This window comes from Mirounga angustirostris, unplaced genomic scaffold, assembly GCF_029215605.1.
Source record: "Mirounga angustirostris isolate CCGP_5_RB_7025 unplaced genomic scaffold, mMirAng1.0.hap1 SCAF_8, whole genome shotgun sequence".
Taxonomy (NCBI): domain Eukaryota; kingdom Metazoa; phylum Chordata; class Mammalia; order Carnivora; family Phocidae; genus Mirounga; species Mirounga angustirostris.
The window spans coordinates 63008969-63026427 of record NW_026991716.1 but is presented as its reverse complement, the minus strand read 5'-3'; the positions used below and the strand labels follow the sequence as shown (position 1 = coordinate 63026427).

The window sequence follows — 17459 nt, the reverse complement described above, 5'->3', positions numbered from 1 at the left end:
CCATATGCAGTGGTTTTAACTGCAGGACTTCCTCTGAAGTTAATGGGACTCATACTGGCAAATTCCAAGCACCACTTTGAAAATTTACCCCATAGTGAGAGTTTAATGCTTCTTATTGATCATACGTCTTCAGATAACATCTCAAGGCAAAAAGGGACAATGTCTCAAAGGAAATGAATAATCTTTAATGACATAAATCTGCATCGCAACCATCATAACTAAGAGTATGCCGCAGAGTCCTTTGGTAAGCAGGCCCTTTGGGAACTGCTCATTGGTGATGGTCACCAGTGGGGCTGTAAATGACTTTCCATGACACGCTCCTAATTCCAGGTGCTCACAGAAGATAACACATTTTCTTTTAATTTTGAAATTTCATGTTTCTAAGGGTAGATATGTATCGATGCATGGAAAAGTCAGAGGGAATAGATTTATATTCTTCTGAATAAGTAATAATTTAGGAAGGAATGATAGGAAGAAACCTGATTTAGTTGACATAATAAGGCTGATATATAAGGTCGATACTGCAATTAATATTTTGTAAAGTCTGGCTTCTCATTCAAAGGTCTTGGATTACTAATGATGAACATGAAAGTATCAGATTCTTTGTAAGTTTGTTAAGTTTCAATTAAATTTAATTTTAAAATACAAATAAACAATAAGGGCAATCTTCTTACAGTTGGGTAGTATGGTACAATGGGAAACAGTAACCTGGTCATTGTCCTGGGTTTCTGGCACACAGTTCCTAAAACCCTTGAATCCCTGGAGTGGTAAGTGGTAAGTGGTAATCTTTTTATGCTAATGAGATGACTGGCACCTGGGGGTCCCTAGACAACTTCAGGGTGATATCTGGTTACCAGAAAGACCAAGGCATGATTAGAGAGTTGGAACTTTCAGCCCTACCCCCAGACACTGGGGAAGGGAACAGGGCCTAGAGACTGAATTCAATGACTAATAGCCAATGATTTAATTAATTTTGTCTATGTAATGGAATCTCCATGAAAATCTCTAAACCATGGGGATCAGAGATCTTCCAGATTGGTGAACATGCCAAGGTGTTGGGAGGGTGGCATGCACTGAGAGGTTATGAAAGCTCCATGTTAGCCCTTCCTTTACCTCAAGTACCTTACCCTTATGCATCTCTTCCACTTGGCTGTTCTTGAGTTGTATCTTTTATAATAAATTGGTAATAGTAAGCAAAACACTTTCCTGAATTCTGGGAGTCATTCTAGTGAATTATTGAACCTGAGGTGGGGCAGGGTTATGGGAACCCCTAGATGTGTAGTCAGCCTGGCAGAAGTGTGTGTAGCCTGGCCTCTGAAGTCAGGGGTTGGGAGAGTGTCTTGTGGGACTGTCCTTCACCTTTGGGGGTGTGTGCTAATTCCAGGTAGTTAGCATCAGAATTCTATTGAATGGTTGAACACAAAGTTAGGTGAATCTTGGTTCTTTAACCTACTATATTTCTTTTTTTTCTTAAAATTTTATTTATTTATTTGAGAGAGTGAGAGAGAGAGTGAGCAAGAGAGCACAAGCAGAGGGAGCAGCAGGAGGAGAGGGAGAAGCAGGCTCCTCGTTGAGCAGGGAGCCTGACGCAGGACTCAATCCTAGGAAGCTTGATCCCAGGACCCTGGGATCAAGACCTCAGCTGAAGGCAGATGCTTAACTAACTGAACCACTCAGGTGCCCCTCACTTACTATATTTTTAACATTGAACAAGTTTCTTTTTTTTTTTTTAAGATTTTATTTATTTATTTGACAGAGAGAGAGACAGTGAGAGAGGGAACACAAGCAGGGGGAGTGGGAGAGGGAGAAGCAGGCTCCCCGCCGAGCAGGGAGCCCAATGGGGCTCAATCCCAGGACCTTGGGATCATGACCTGAGCTGAAGGCAGACACTTAATGACTGAGCCACCCAGGAGCCCCCATTGAACAACTTTCTTAAGCCCAGTCTTACTTCATCATTTATGAAATAGGATATTATAATACCTATGTAGGATTAAATAAGGCAATATTTATAGAGTGCTTACAGCAGCACCTAGCATATAGCAAGTCTCAATATCAGCTATTAACTAGAAGGACTGAAGTGACTTTAGTGTTCTGTGATCCATTAATCCAACGGGGTTCAATTATTCTCAGATAGTCCAACCAATCACATGGAAGGAATCTATAAGTACTGAAGAAGTCTGAATGCTTAGAAGTAAAGAGTGGTAGCAGAAGAGTAAATGAAAATCATCTGAGAGAAAAGAATTTCTACTAAACGAGAGGAGAGATTGGAAGATAAGGAAAATGATGTGATTCAAGAGCATGTCTCGGGGCGCCTGGGTGGCTCGGTTGATTAAGCAACTGCCTTCGGCTCAGGTCATGATCCTGGAGTCCTGGGATCGAGTCCCACATCGGGCTCCCTGCTCAGTGGGGAGTCTGCTTCTCCCTCCGACCCTCTTCCCTCTCCTGCTCTCTGTCTCTCATTCTCTCTCTCTCAAATAAATAAATAAAATCTTAAAAAAAAAAAAAGACCATGTCTCTTAGAACAAAAGATGGGGAAGGCAGAGAAATGGAAACATGATGTTTCAAATCTTCAGTTTAGAAGCCAGTGGCAGTTCAGGGAATCTCTGATATAATTTCTGAACACATTAGCGGCTTAACTGCCTTTTAATAAGATGAACTTACAGATATATTAGAGTGGCCTTGGCTGGGTGGTTGGTTTTAGTAAGGGCTTCGATTTGGTTTTAGCCAAAGCAGAAGTTGGTTATTTTTTTCTCATTAAAAAAATACACTCGTTGGCATTTTCCTGAGTGACTATTATCTCATGTCAAAAGCATATATGCTCAACTCATGGGGGAAACATCTATGCTGCGCTTTGCCTCTTTTGTCCTCTTATGGAAAGATTATACTGAAGGAAAACCGTTAAAATGGGAAGAAGAAATCAACTTATATTTAGCATCAAATACAGATCCAAGATTAATACCAGGCTGATTTTTTCTGCTTCCCTGAGACACACACTGCAAGACCGAGAAATATGGTTCTGTTATATCTATCTTTAGAAAGAGTCACCAGGGAATCCAAAAAAGCCACTGTTAGAAGTAATTTGTTGGCTTCCTGACACATCGGGCTCATTATCGTGATCTATGTACCAGCCTTTGGTACTATTTGCAATTTTCAGGGAGGTCATTAATGAAAGCTAAGAAAAAGAATGACTACGAAATCAGTCTTGGAGTTTATTTCACACATTCTCGATGCTGAGGTTATTCAGTGAGTGGTGTTGGAATGTAGAGAAATCATAAAGCAGCCAGTCCAGATAAGTGAAGGGCAGCTTGGGTCGTCAACCCCAAAATATACTTGACTCTCCAAATTGCTAATGCAGTGATTATTGCCCATGGCTGTAGACATGTTACTTCAAAAGAGCCTTCAAGGAGAGATGTAAATTGAACTCACAGGTAATAAGGAAGAATCTGTAATTCAAGATAAAGTTTTACCAGTTTTCAAAGCGAATTCCCAAAACCAAGCAGAGATAAATCAATATAGTAATGAAAGAAAGCACCTAATTAAAAAAAAAAAACTGAATAAATTTTTTCCCCTTAAGTTAAAGTTGTTTAAAATATGCTGTCCAAACACAAGTATATGATGATTTTGTAATTTAAAATGCTCCTTGTTCTGGCTAGAATGCAGGGCTAGAGAGGGTAAGTAGTTCAGGAGCGGGGAGTTCTAGTCTTGGGGACTTAGCCCGTGGGGCCTCTAGCGGCTTGTGTCCACAAAGGAGGACTCCAATCCTATATGAGGCTCACTACCTGACCAGTGCAGTAGCTTTGATCTGTTTCCAGCTGGAAAGAACAACATGGATGTGTCCACAGAAAGCATTTCCCACGTCAAAGAACAAGCTAGGCTACCACTGTCTTTTCTGTATCCTTTTCCTGAATGCTCAGAATTGCTGAAAACATTTGGGTGTGTATTTGGCATGTGCAGAGTAATCAGATCTTACAAATACAGGGAGCCTTGAGAGATCAGCTACATTTGCAAACTCGGAACAGTCTTCACAGATAGATGAGAGACACGCTATTTCCCTTTTTTTTCATTTTGCCACAATTAGGTTGAAGAAGGGAATTACAGGGTTCACTTTACATTGCACTCTATCATTGTATCACTGGCATCAATCATTTTTATGGACCTATGAAACAGGCCTAGAATGGGTTACCACAGTCACCTGCTACAGCCTGCTGCCTTCAGGCAGATGACATTTGGTTCCTCGGTGTAGCTTAAATTTTACTGACTTCATAGTGAGAGCCCCATCTGAACATGCTCCACCATTACATCAATTCAGCTGGACCGTGATAGGTCCAAAGGGGATGAAGATTACAGATATTCTAACATCATTTTTGGAACCATATATTCTACCAGGACCACAAGGATCTGAGACAGGAAGAGAACAATTAAGGGACTAAGGTGTGCTGGAGGTATCCATAGCTGAAAACTGCTATCAAAAGGCAGCAGGCTTCCGGGAAAGAATTTTCTTTTTAGCTCAGAGGCCAGAAATACGTTGGCATTGCCACTGGAATTGGAACAAAGCCAATTTTTATTTTTTATTTAAAAAAAAATTTTTTTTAAAGATTTTATTTATTTATTTATGAGAGAGAGAGAGAGAGGCAGAGGCAGAGGGAGAAACAGGCTCCCCGCAGAGCAGGGAGCCCGATGCGGGACTCGATCCCAGGACCCTGGGATCATGACCTGAGCTGAAGGCAGACGCTTAACCGACTGAGCCACCCAGGCATCCCCAAAGCCAATTTTTAATTGGTTCTAAAATCTCAAATGGAACATTCCTGCAGTCATCCATGAACCGACCTCATCCTGTAGAGGCTGAGTAAATCTTTTTTTAATTTTTTTATTTTTAAAGATTTTATTTATTCACTTGACAGAGAGAGACACAGCGAGAGAGGGAACACAAGCAGGGGGAGCGGGAGAGAGAGAAGCAGGCTTCCCACTGAGCAGGGAGCCCGATGCAGAGCTCGATCCCAGGACCCTGGGATCATGACCTGAGCCGAAGGCAGACGCTTAACCGACTGAGCCACCCAGGTGCCCCGAAGCTGAGTGAATCTTGGCCAACCATCTGCCTTGTGAATTGTTCTGTTTGGGACCCTTATAGGACAGAAAGTACTTGTGCAATAGTTTCACATGAGGTTAAAGTCCTTCAGGGTGTCTCTGGAGCAGAGAATTCAAAAAGAGAAAACGGTCTCCAGAGAGAAAAATCAAATGCCCTCACTGATATGCCTTGGGGCTGGGTGAACCTGCAAGGCTGGGAGTTAACTACCTTCTCTCCTCCTAGCACAGTGGTTTCCAAAAAGGACTAAAACCTATTCTTACAGAAGACAGGCAGCTGGACAAACAGACTGCATTAGTACTTCAAGATAGGCTTAACTCAGAATTTTACTAGATTCACCATTGTAGCTCCAGGGCTTCACACACAGCCACATCTCCATAAGGTTTGGTTGAATGAACGATGACCCTTTCGAAACGTGCCTACACTGAAATTAACTCAGCGGCAGAGAGTGTGTGGGGAGCCCACCTTTTCTCCCATCCCCAGGAGAGTGCTCCACCCTACACAGCAAGGATGGAATGAAGGATTCTTCTCAACAGTGCCCAGGGATGAGCACTTTCTCCAAGTCCTTCTTAAGTCCACCCTGTGATTATTACAGGGCACAGGGGGAAAGGAGGAAACGAAGAAGACTAATCGGCAATTCCTGACACTGCAAATGAAATGGAAAACCGGCTGTTGATGAAGATAGTCTAGACAAGCTCATAAATAAAAACATACTTCCTCAGATGAGAAGCAGTTGAAATAAGTAAGCCTCACCAAGAACTTTCAACATTTGGATTTGAATGACTGCCAAAGAAATGGGAAAAAAAATGAGCAAGAAAACCAAATGTAACATTTATAAAACAACAACAACAACAACAACAACAGCTTTATATCTAGGTTTTTTTTTTTTTTCACCAAAAGAAGAACATTCTATTTTTAAAAGATAGGCTATATTCTTTAAAAATGTTAATGTCCTACAAGACAAAGAAAGCCTGAGGAGCGGTTCTAGATGGGAGGACACCAGAGTGACAGGACAGCTCAGCGGCTGTGAAGGACAGTATTAGGTCAACTGATACAAATGGAATACAATCAGCGCATTAGGTGAAGTACCGTATGAATGTTCAGCTTAGGGAAGGTCATGTAAAAGAATAGCCTTATTCTTAGGAAATCCCCACTGAAATATTTAGGGGTAAAGGGCTATGAGGTACGTAATTTCCTTAAAAAAATAATTAATTAATTTGAAAATTGAGATAGAATTGGGTCGGTTTTCAATTTTACGGTAGACTTTTAAATATATTACTGGGAGATGCCAGGTCTTAAGTCCAGAATGCTATATGGCATCGTCATTAAATGTATAATTTCAGGCTGGTCCCCAGGGGATGGAATCCCTCCAAAGCTGCAGCAGCCAGAGAGCCGCAGGGAAGTGGTATTCACTCGGGGGCCGCCTACAGGTACCCATGCAGAAAGAAAGCCACACTTGTAATCATTCTTTTTTTTTTTTTTTTTTTAAGATTTTATTTATTTATCTGACAGAGAGAACGAGAGAGCACAAGCAGGGAGAGCAGGAGAGGGAGAGGGAGAAGCAGGCTCCCGGCCAAGCAGGGATCCTGATGCGGGGCTTGATCCCAGGACCCTGAGATCATGACCTGAGCCGAAGGCTTAACCATCTGAGCTACCCAGGCGCCCCACTTGTAATCATTCTTGAGGCATGATGACTGGTATGCTTTATCAGGGCTAATACACTGCTGTACACTCCAGTTGATCGAGAGCTTAAAAGGACTATCGCTCATATTATCGAGCCAAAAGGGGCTTTTATACTTATCGAAATCAATGCTTCCCTAATTCAGGACACTGGCAAGCCATACATTTCTGTATAACTTAATTTGATACAAGTGGATATTCTAGAGCCAAACCGTCTGGCTTAAACTCCCAGCTCCACCACTTTCTACATGTATGACTTTCAGAAACTTACTTCATGGCTCTTTGCCTCAGTTTCCTCATTTGTAAAGTGGGGATTAAAAAAAAATACTTACCTCATAGTATTATGGTGAGGATTAAATGAGTCAACACTTTTAAAACACAAAAGTGCCTGGACCCTGGTAAATATTCCAGGAATGTTATCTTTTAATATTGATTAAATATTCCAATAGAGGAGACAAGAAAAAAAGACGTAGTGCCATAAATCCACATCTAGGACTTCGATATTCACCTATAACACAGAAGGGCTTTCGCGCAAATCTCAGTCTTCCTTGCCATCCTCTATACCGACAACAGCAACCTGCAGACCAGATTCGAATGATGAACTCCAAACCAAAGACGACAATCATCACGAACTCCTAAAATATGAAATAACACATGTTAGAGAGAGGCATTACGGAGCAAACCACAGTGAGAGGCTCCTGGGCATTTCTGGACACTTAGGCACTTCACCTAAAATACAGTTGTTAGTGCCCCGAGTTAACATCCCCTCTTCTTCAAAGCAAACTAACCCTGGGGGCACACGTGAACCTCACATTGTCTGCATTTCCCATCACGGAATGCTATTCCTATTCAAGTCCCTAACACTGTACTAATTTAGGAGTCAGTTTTAATACTAAATGTGCAGGCTGAATTACAGCTCTGCCTTGTTTGGAATATACAGTGTAACTGACTTCAGCTACCCGGTAAAACATGTGAAATATTTGAAACGAAGGAGGGGACCCTGAAAACACAGCTTTCACTTTTACAAAAAAACAGACTTTCATTTTGCTGCAAGAAGGGATATAATCCTTATGTCCTTAAGAGTTGTTCTTAGAGAAAAAGAAGTAAACATGTGGAAGTCTACTGAGTTCTTTTGTTATGGTGTCAAAATCTTGTAAGACAGAAAGTTTCAAAAGAATTATTGTGTGTGTGACACATAGATTCTTTGCCTGAAATGAGATCCTGAATCTTCCAGATCTGAAGCTTGTTAATTCTTATGCTGTCTTTTGGTGAGAGATACCCAGAATATAACACTTGCTCCAGCAAAATGACTGAGATTATTTAGGAATAGTGGTGAATGAACCCTGGGGGAAGGTCACCTCACATGGCTCACTAAGTAGCAGGTCACAGAATGAGAAACCAAATGGAATTTGTAAGAATAAAGCATCTCTGGGGCAAGTGTGTCATAGTCACCTTGTTGTCCCTTTAGAGGGACAGACACTGAGTTTATTGAAATTTATTTTACTTTAAAAAATAATTCCCTTTCTGGTCTTTAAACAAGGGTCAACTTAGCATTTATAACGCATAACAATGTGTGTTCATTGATTTTTATCATAATTAATTAATTATAAAAGGGATACATGGTCTTTATCAAAACATTCAAACATCACAGAAATATAGAGCATAGAAAGTAAAGATCCTAATCTCCCACCCCACAGCCCAAGATAAAAACTGTTATCAAATTTAGAGAAATGGCATTTTTGTTGCAAGTTTCAGGCAAATGTCTCTCTCTTCAGTTAGCACATGTGATAATATGTTGCACTTTTGCAGAGCCCAATAGAGATAGATCATTCTATCCTGTTATTTTGCACTAAGTAACCCACAAATATTTCTCATGATGAAAAATAAATCTCCAATGTCATCGCTGCTTACTTACAGAGACTTAAAACTACCTATGGAATAAATCCCCAAAGATGACTTTATGGCCAGATAACCAAAACTACGGTCAACATAAACTCATTAATGATGCAAGGGTTTCGTTTTATTTTGGCTTTGCTTTGCTTTTGAGTCTCTATCTAGGTAGTTGAGTCTATTCATTCATTAAGGTGGCCAAAGTTGCCAGACCACCTGTATTCAATCCAGCATGCCTTTCCACACAAAGAAAACATGGCCTAAGATGCCCATGTAGCTGCCTGTGTCCAATCTAGTTTCATGGCAGGTCCACTTTTTTATCCCTGCCTCTAACTCCTACTTGTGCCAAGAAGTTCAGCACGCCACTGGTGAGAGGTCTTATTCTAAGGGACACCCAAGAGCTTGAGCAACTAGGCACATCATACAATGGTTTTTCTTCTTCATAGGAACAGATGACACCAATAGATGCATGGCCATTATTCTGAAGTAAGGCAGGCCACCACTGTACCATTTCTATGTTGCACTGAGGCAGGATAGATTACACCTACAAATTCTTTATTCAGGGCCCCTTGTTCAGGAATATTGCTTGCTGCCTTTTTTTTTTTTTTCCCTTAAGTGTTAGGGGGAAATATCCTTCATTTCCAAATAAAGCAAGAGGAAGTTGTAATTGGATTTTACCACAGGGTCACAATTTCTGCCTTGGGGAAAGTATACTAGGGTCAGAATTCTCTCCTTACTAGACCATTACTTGGTGTTCTCTACAAGGGCTAAAACTATTTCTTAAAGATTTATTTATTTATTTGAGAGAGAGACAGTGTGCACGCACAAGCAGGGGGAGGAACAGGGGGAACAGGAGAGAATCTCAAGCGGATTCTGCTGAGTGTGGAGCCTGCTGCAGAATTGGTCTCACCACCTTGAGATCACGACCCTGAGATCATGACCTCAGCAGAAACCAAGAGTTGGACACTTAACCAACTGAGCCACCCAGGCGTGCCTAAGGGATAAAATTTCTTGGGTAAGCAGCAATGGAGATGAGAACTCAGCAGATGACTATGGGACATTTCTTTCAGGCCTTGAGCTGCAGGCTGTGGGGGATGTGATAGGGAACAAAGGTATGAAAACCACTTTGACCAAATTCTGTCTATCGGTTCCTAAAATATTCACTTTATTTCAGTTATAAGGAACAAAATGCTATTGAGTCAGAGAAGGGAGAGCATCCCAAATCTGACAGGTAGGGAATAGATTCGTCACCATGCTGTGTATTAGATCTCTAGAACTTATTCATCTTGCATGACTAAAACTTTGTATCCTTTGACCAACATCTCCCCTTTTCCCTTATCCCTCCAGTTCCTGGCAATCACCTGCTTTTATGAGTTTGACTTCCTTAGATTCCACATATAAGTGAGATGATGCAGTATTTGTCTTTCTGTGTGTGATTTACTTTACTTAGCATGATATCCTCCAAGTTCATCCATGTTATTGCAAGAGGTAGGGTTTCTTTTTTTTTAAAGGCTGAATAATATTCCATCGTATATGTATATACATTTCCTTTATCCATCTGTGCACTAATGGACACTTAGGTTGTTTCCATATCATGGCTATTGTGAATAATGCTGCAATTAATATGGGAATGCAGGTATCTCTTCAAGATCCTGACTTCATTTCCTCTGAATATATATATATATGCCCAGAAGTGGGCTTGCTGGATCATATGGTAGTTCTATTTTTAATTTTTGGAGGAACCTCCATACTGTTTTCCATAGTGGCTGCACCAATTTACATTCCCACCAACAAGGTATAGGGCTCCATTTTCTCCACATCTTTGCCAATACTTGCTATCTTTTGTCTATTTGATAATAGCTGTTCTTACAGGTGTTAAGTAATAGCTCATTGTGGTTTTAATCATCAGCATTTCCCAGACAATTAGTGATGTTGAATGCCTTTTCATATACCTGTTGGCCATTTTCATGTTTTCTTTTGAGAAATATCTATTCAGGTCCTTTGCCCATTTTTTTAGATCAGGTTATTTGGGTTTTTGGGTGTTTTGTTTTTGTTTTTGTTTTTTCCTATCCAGTTATGGAAGTTCCTTACATATTTGGATATTAACTCCTTATCAGATGTTTGGTGTGCAAATGTTTCCTCCCATTCTGGAGGCTGTCTCTGCCCTCTATTGATGATTTCCTTTGCTATACAAAAGCTTTTTAGTTTGATGCAATCCTACCTGTCTATTTTTGCTTTTGTTGTCTGTGATTTGAGGGTAGTGTCCGAAAAGTCATTGCACAGACCAATGTCAAGAAGCTCTTTTTCTATATTTTCTTCTAGCCATTTTATAGTGTCAGGCCTTACATTTAAGTCTTTCATTAATTTTGAGTTGATTTTTATGTATGGTGTGAAAAAAGGGTCCAATTTCATTCCTCTGCATGTGAATATCCAGTTTTCCCACTCATGGTAAAAACTCTCAGCAAGTTAGGAATAGAGGTTTATTATCTCAATTTGATAAAGAGCATCTACAAAAAAACCTACAGCTAATGTCATACTTAATGGTGGAAGACTGAATGCTTTCCCCTAAAATCAAGAACAAGGCAAGATGTTAGTTTCATCTCTCTTATTCAACATAGTTAAATAATACAGTCACTGCAGTAAGGTAAGTAAAAGAAATAAAAGAAATAAAAGACAGACATAAAACAGTCTCTATTTGCAGATGACATGATTGTCTCCAGAGAAAATTGCAAGGCATCGTCAAAAAAAAAAAAAAAAAGCTTAGAACTAATAAGTGAGTTCAGTGAGGTTGCAAGATTTAAGATCAACATACAAAAATCAATCACATTTCTGTATACTAACAATGAGGATGTGGAAACCAAAATTAAAAGCACAATATTATTTATAACCATTCCAAAGAAAATAAAATGTTTAGCTATACACTTAATAAAACATGTAGAGGATATGCATGCTGGAAATTACAAACTTTTGATGACAGAAATCCGAAAAGACCTAAATAAATGGAAATACCATGTTCAGGAATTGGAAGACTCAACATAATAAAGAGATCCACTTTGTATAAGTTGATCTATAGGTTAATGAAATTTTTATCAAAATCCCAGCAAGCTTAATTGCTGGCTTCCTTGCTTTATTTATTTATTTTAGAGAAAGAGAGTGTGTGTGTGCATGCGAGTGGGGGGAGACACAGACAGGGAGGGACAAGGAGAGAGAATCTGAAGCAGACTCCCTGCAGAGCGCAGATCCCCATGTGGGGCTCTATCTCAGGACCCTGAGATCATGACCTGAGCTGATGAATATGCATGTGAAAAGATATTCAACATCATTAGTCATATGGGAAATGCAAATTAAACCCACATTAGATAACACTACACACCTATCAGAATGGCAAAAATAAAAAACTGTATCCACACAAAATGGTGGGGAGAATGCAGAGAAACTGGATCACTCATGCATTACTGGTACAGTACAAATTGTTTCTAGAAGAAAACAATTTGATAGTTTCCTGTAAAATTAAACATGTAGTTACTATAAGACTCAGCAACTGTACTCTTGGGCATTCATGCCAGAGAAATAAAAAACTTATGTTTATACAAAAACTGGTACAGGAATGTTCACAGTGGATTTATTTGTAATGACCCAAACCTGAAAACAGTTCAGATGTCCACACCATGTGAATGGTTAATCAAGCTGTGGTACATCCACACCATGGACTACAACTCAACAAGAAAGATAAATGAACTATGATACACATAGCAACTTGGATGAATCTCTAGGGAATTACGCTGAGTACATAACGTTTTTGAAATGAAAAAAATTTAGAAATGCAGAGAAGATTACTGGTTGCGAGAAGTCAGGGATGGGGGGAGAGGTGGAAAGGAGGATGTGAGTATAGTTATTCGAGGGCAACTTGACACGTCCTTGTGGTGATGGAGTTGTTTGATGTCTTGAATTTTGTCTTGACATGACCCTCTACATACATGTGATAAAATTATAGAACTGAATACCCACATACAAATACATACATACCCACATACAAATACCCCAAGGAAAACTGGGAAAATCTGAATAAGATCTGTGGATTGTATCAATATTATTATCCTGCTTGTGATACTATAGTTTTCCAAAATTTTATCATTTGGGGAAACTAGGTAAAGTGTATGTAGGACATCTCTGTCTTATTTCTTACAACTGAATGTGAATCAACAATTATTTAAAAAAAAAATTTTCAATGAAAAAAAAAAGCCATCACCCATCATCTAACCAATGGATAGACTCAGAAGAGGAAATGTGTTTCTCTTCAAATTGAGATACTAGATACGATCTTACTGTGTTTTGGTTTAATGGTACTCTCTAAATGACCCTTTGGATGGAGTCTCATTCTATTTTCAAATGACTTAAAAATACAAACATCTGTTATGCTCAGTAGAAATGATTTAGATTAGGGATGGGTCTTCTGATCTTTGTTGGACCAGCCATGCAACAGGTTCTGGTGCCTTTGCCACTATACCTCAGGATAAAACAGTTCATTTTCTCTCACTTGTTTTTTTTTTTTTTTTTTTAAGATTTTATTTATTTATTTGAGACAGAGAGAATGAGAGACAGAGAGCATGAGAGGGAGGAGGGTCAGAGGGAGAAGCAGACTCCCCGCCGAGCAGGGAGCCCGACGCGGGACTCGATCCCGGGACTCCAGGATCATGACCTGAGCCGAAGGCAGTCGCTTAACCAACTGAGCCACCCAGGCGCCCCATTTTCTCTCACTTGTTTTTAACTGCAATAAAATGTCCATTATTTACTCAAATGGTTGCTGAAGACATTAGCGAATAATTATTGGAGTACTTGACCTAGTTGGAGGGAAGCTGTTATGTAAAGCTGGTGTTATTAACAATGGTTCTGTCCTTCTTTACTGAAGCTTCTAAAAGCTTGGCTTTGACAGCTCTCTATAGAACAAAAGGCAATGTTTATGATTTTTATCAATTGTCTTGAAGAAGTTATAGTATTTCCTCATTTTTACTCACAGAATTTTGGTAAAACACAGAATACCTTTCCTATTCTTCTTAAAGACTAAGAAAATGCATATAGAAATTAAGAAACCCAACAGGCTGTGGTAGAGCTAGTCCTAGGTTCTATCTAGAATATTTATTGAGAACATTAACCTAGCACTAACTCTCTTTTCTAGATAGTAAGGAAGAATCTTTATATCTCCCACCAGAGAATTGTGATGGTATTTCATTAATATAGATGACTTTGCTATACAATTCAAGATTTAAATTCTGTTCCTGCAGCTACTTTATTTTTGAGTTACTCAAAATGGTTTTGGGTACAGACTGATTGATTTTTTTTTTTTACAAACTCACAATGCCTAACAGCTCATGTTCTAATTGTTTTCTCATTAATTAATAGCACTGTTCATTAAAACACTGTGACCTTTGTCTAATCTACAAGCTGTCTGCTGTGACCATTAGTTTTTTCTGGTTTTATGCCATCAAATGGCATTTCTGTGAAGATGAAATGCCAACATTATAAACCCCATGACATTTGCACCAATTCTTGAAGAGCTGTGGCTAATTACACACACAAAATTGGAAATACTGTCTTTATTAAGAATATCAACATAATCAATTTCTAGCTATTTTTGCTCCTTTGTGTGTGTGTGTGTATACTTCAAGTAACATAGGGCTAGCAGGCCAGCGTGCCTCCTCGCATAATCCCTGGAGGGAAAGGATCTGTGACATAAACTGAGTCATAAATTTTAAAGAAAGGCATCAGTCAGAAGGGCTGCAGTTATAATTCTTTGTAATTTGGAAAATTCCATTAGCATAGTACATATTAAGGGAATGAAATTAAGATCTAGAGATCGTTCCACATTTAAATCAGAATGTGGAAATAAATACACAAAAGCAAGCCATCTTTTGGATATTTGTCTCTTCCTAGAACAGAAAAGACTCTAAACACAAGCTTACTGACTATTACTTAGCGGCCATTACATGCGTCTGTCGTCAATCTAACTTTCTTTCACATTTCTTCTTACTTTTTAGGGTGGCACATTAACTATTAGTGTATTTTGGAAGAGAATTGGAGAGAATGAATGTATCTTCCAATGGGACTGATTTGACTTGGAGTTGAAGACATGTCAATACCTTCAGGATTACACTTGCATCTAGGGAGGGGAGTGATGAGAATATGACAGAACTTTACTAAGTTGCTTAGTAGATACTGAGTGGGGGTGTGCAGAGAAAGTGGACATTGCACTAGAAGTAGAGTAGGGATGGGGAGATCAGAATAAGGTGTGAAGGGGCATCGATGCTTCCTGTCTTTGGCAACAGTGATTGAGATGGTTTTGAAAGCCAGTATCTGGGGCTGGCCTTTTTGCCTGGGAGGCTTAGGAAGATACTAATAGATGAATCTTTTTCAGGAGCACCAGGAAAACTCAGTGCCTCCTAAGGTCTTCCCTTTTCTGGTTGGTTGATTCCTGAAACTTGTCTAGCAATAATTTATCTTTTCAAGTTTTTCATACTTGTTGAAATGCAAATCTCCCTCTGAAAAGTAATTCATTAACCATATTTATATGCAATGTTCACTTTTTAAAAAGATTTTATTTATTTATTTATTTATTTATTTATTTATTTATTTATTTATTTATTTATTTATAGATTTTATTTATTTATTTGACAGAGAGAGACACAGCGAGAGAGGGAACACATGCAGGGGGAATGGGAGAGGGAGAAGCAGGTCTCCCGCTGAGCGGGGAGCCCGATGTGGGGCTCGATCCCAGGATCCTGGGATCATGACCTGAGTGGAAGGCAGACGCTTAACGACTGAGCCACCCAGGTGCCCCTGGATTTTATTTTTTTTTTAAGTAATCTCTGCACCCAACATGGGGCTTAAATTGAGGACCCTGAAATCAAGAGTCACATGCTCCACCGACTGAGCCAACTGGGCGCCCCTTCAATGTTCATTTGTCCCAGAGGATTTTCAATAGGGCTTACAGAAGGGAGTAGTTTGGAATTGTCTCATCCCAAATGACTGATTTATACTTTATTACCAAAGAAGACCAGGGGCAGGTTTGTATCAGGTGTTGAGGTCATAGGTTGAGAACATATAGGCCAGGGATAGGAAGTGGGTGCCCCCTGGTTGGGGAGAAGAGCAGAGGAAGAGAGGACAAGAGTGAGGAACAGAGGACATTCCTCATTTCTCCCCAGTTCAGCCTCGCAATGGTCCTATGCACCCTAGTTGCTAGGTGAGATGCCATGATGAGGATGTCTGCTCTCTTGTAGCGACTTCAGACACTTCGGTATATGTTGGTTGCTGTCAAGTACTAGAATGCCTGCCTGGTATGAGGGAGCCATCCAGGTGACCCCTTCTGTGTTCGTGTTTTGTGCTCTTAAAGTCACATCCACATCAGGGCAAAGCAGGGATTAGGCATTCCGCTCCACCTGCCACATTGTGGGTTGGGGAATTCTGTCCTTGGTACAGAGCCCATAGTGGTGCTCTCTGCTAAGGTGCCTAAGTTGGCAGTAGGGCTTCCCTCACATTCTCCCCTTCTCTCCCTTGGGAACAGAAAGCAGGCTCACTGAGTTCTTTTTTGGTTCCCTACCCCAAACCAAATTAAACCTTACTGGGTTTGAGATTTATATATGGGTGTGTCTACATACAGCCACATGTATATGTAGCCTGGATCAGAACTAAACCTCTGAATCATGCAAGCTAGAAAAATTGAAAACAGTTTGCTGCACCTTGAACTGAACCCAGATAATCATTCTGCTATGGTTTTCCAAAAAAAAAAAAAAAAAAAAAAAAAATCACAAATGAACCTGTTAAAATTGGAACTGAAGCTAAAAGCTCTGAATCTGATCAAAACAGGAACACCAAGAGAGTCTCCAAAATGAATGAAATCAAACCAAGTTTTCATTTGATTTGAATTGCTGATTTGTCAATTTCCCATTATCTTATAGGCTTTTCTTTCTCTTGGGAACTGTATGAGCTTGCCCCCAAACAGTAAGTAACAATATATTCCCTGCACCCTCCCCCTGCCTAAGTAGCAATTTAAAATTAACATTGCTACCAGAAATAAAATTAGCCCATTCTATTGGTTTTATAATATGAAAATATGCAAAGGCAATGGGGTTTTTCTTATAAAAATTTAAATCACTTATAAAAATTTAAATAAAATTCCCTAAAACAAACAAGTAATATATTTCAGTAAGAAGATATCCCTGGCCTTAAGAAATTGGTACATATCAGCCAAGTTGATCATAGAGCAAATCTTATCTTTTCCTGTTGGTGAAATTAGTCTTGCAGGTTGTGGTGAACACCTGTGACAAGACAAGTGTTAGGATAGTTGTAATGGACTGAATGTTTGCTTCAAAATTCAGATGCTGAAGCCTCAGCCCCCAATGTGATGGTATTTGGAGATAGGCCCTTGGGAAGTAATTAGGTTTAGATTAAGTCATGAAGGTGGTGCTCTGTGATGGGGATTAGTGTCCTTATAAGAAAAGGAAGAAAGACAGAGCTGCTCACAGGCTCCCGCACTCCTCCCCCCACCCCATTATGGGGACACAGAGAGAAGGCAGTTGTCTGCAAGCCAGGAAGAGGGCCCTCATTGGGGAGTAAAATCAATCATCACCTTGATCTTGGACTTGTAGCTTCCAGAACTGTGAGACAGAAACATTTGTTGCTTAAGCCTCCCAGTCTACGTATTTTGTTGTAACAGCCCAAGCAGACTGAGACAAATGGCTTTTGTGCTACCAAGAGGCTGAGAGTCAGGTCAGGACTGGGCGTGTTCTTGGAGAACCTTCAGAACTTTTCA

The 17459-nt window shown here is 39.8% G+C and overlaps 1 protein-coding gene across 5 annotated transcripts in view; it reads right to left on the bottom strand.

Moving 5' to 3' along the window:
- Positions 1-17459, bottom strand: part of KCNQ5 (potassium voltage-gated channel subfamily Q member 5) — a 509046-nt gene that overhangs the window by 127435 nt on the left and 364152 nt on the right. For all 5 annotated transcript variants that reach the window (XM_045867079.3, XM_045867078.3, XM_045867080.3 and 2 more), the window contains exon 3: positions 7272-7398. In XM_045867079.3, coding sequence (XP_045723035.1) covers positions 7272-7398 — 127 coding nt within the window. The remainder of the gene's footprint in view (positions 1-7271; positions 7399-17459) is intronic.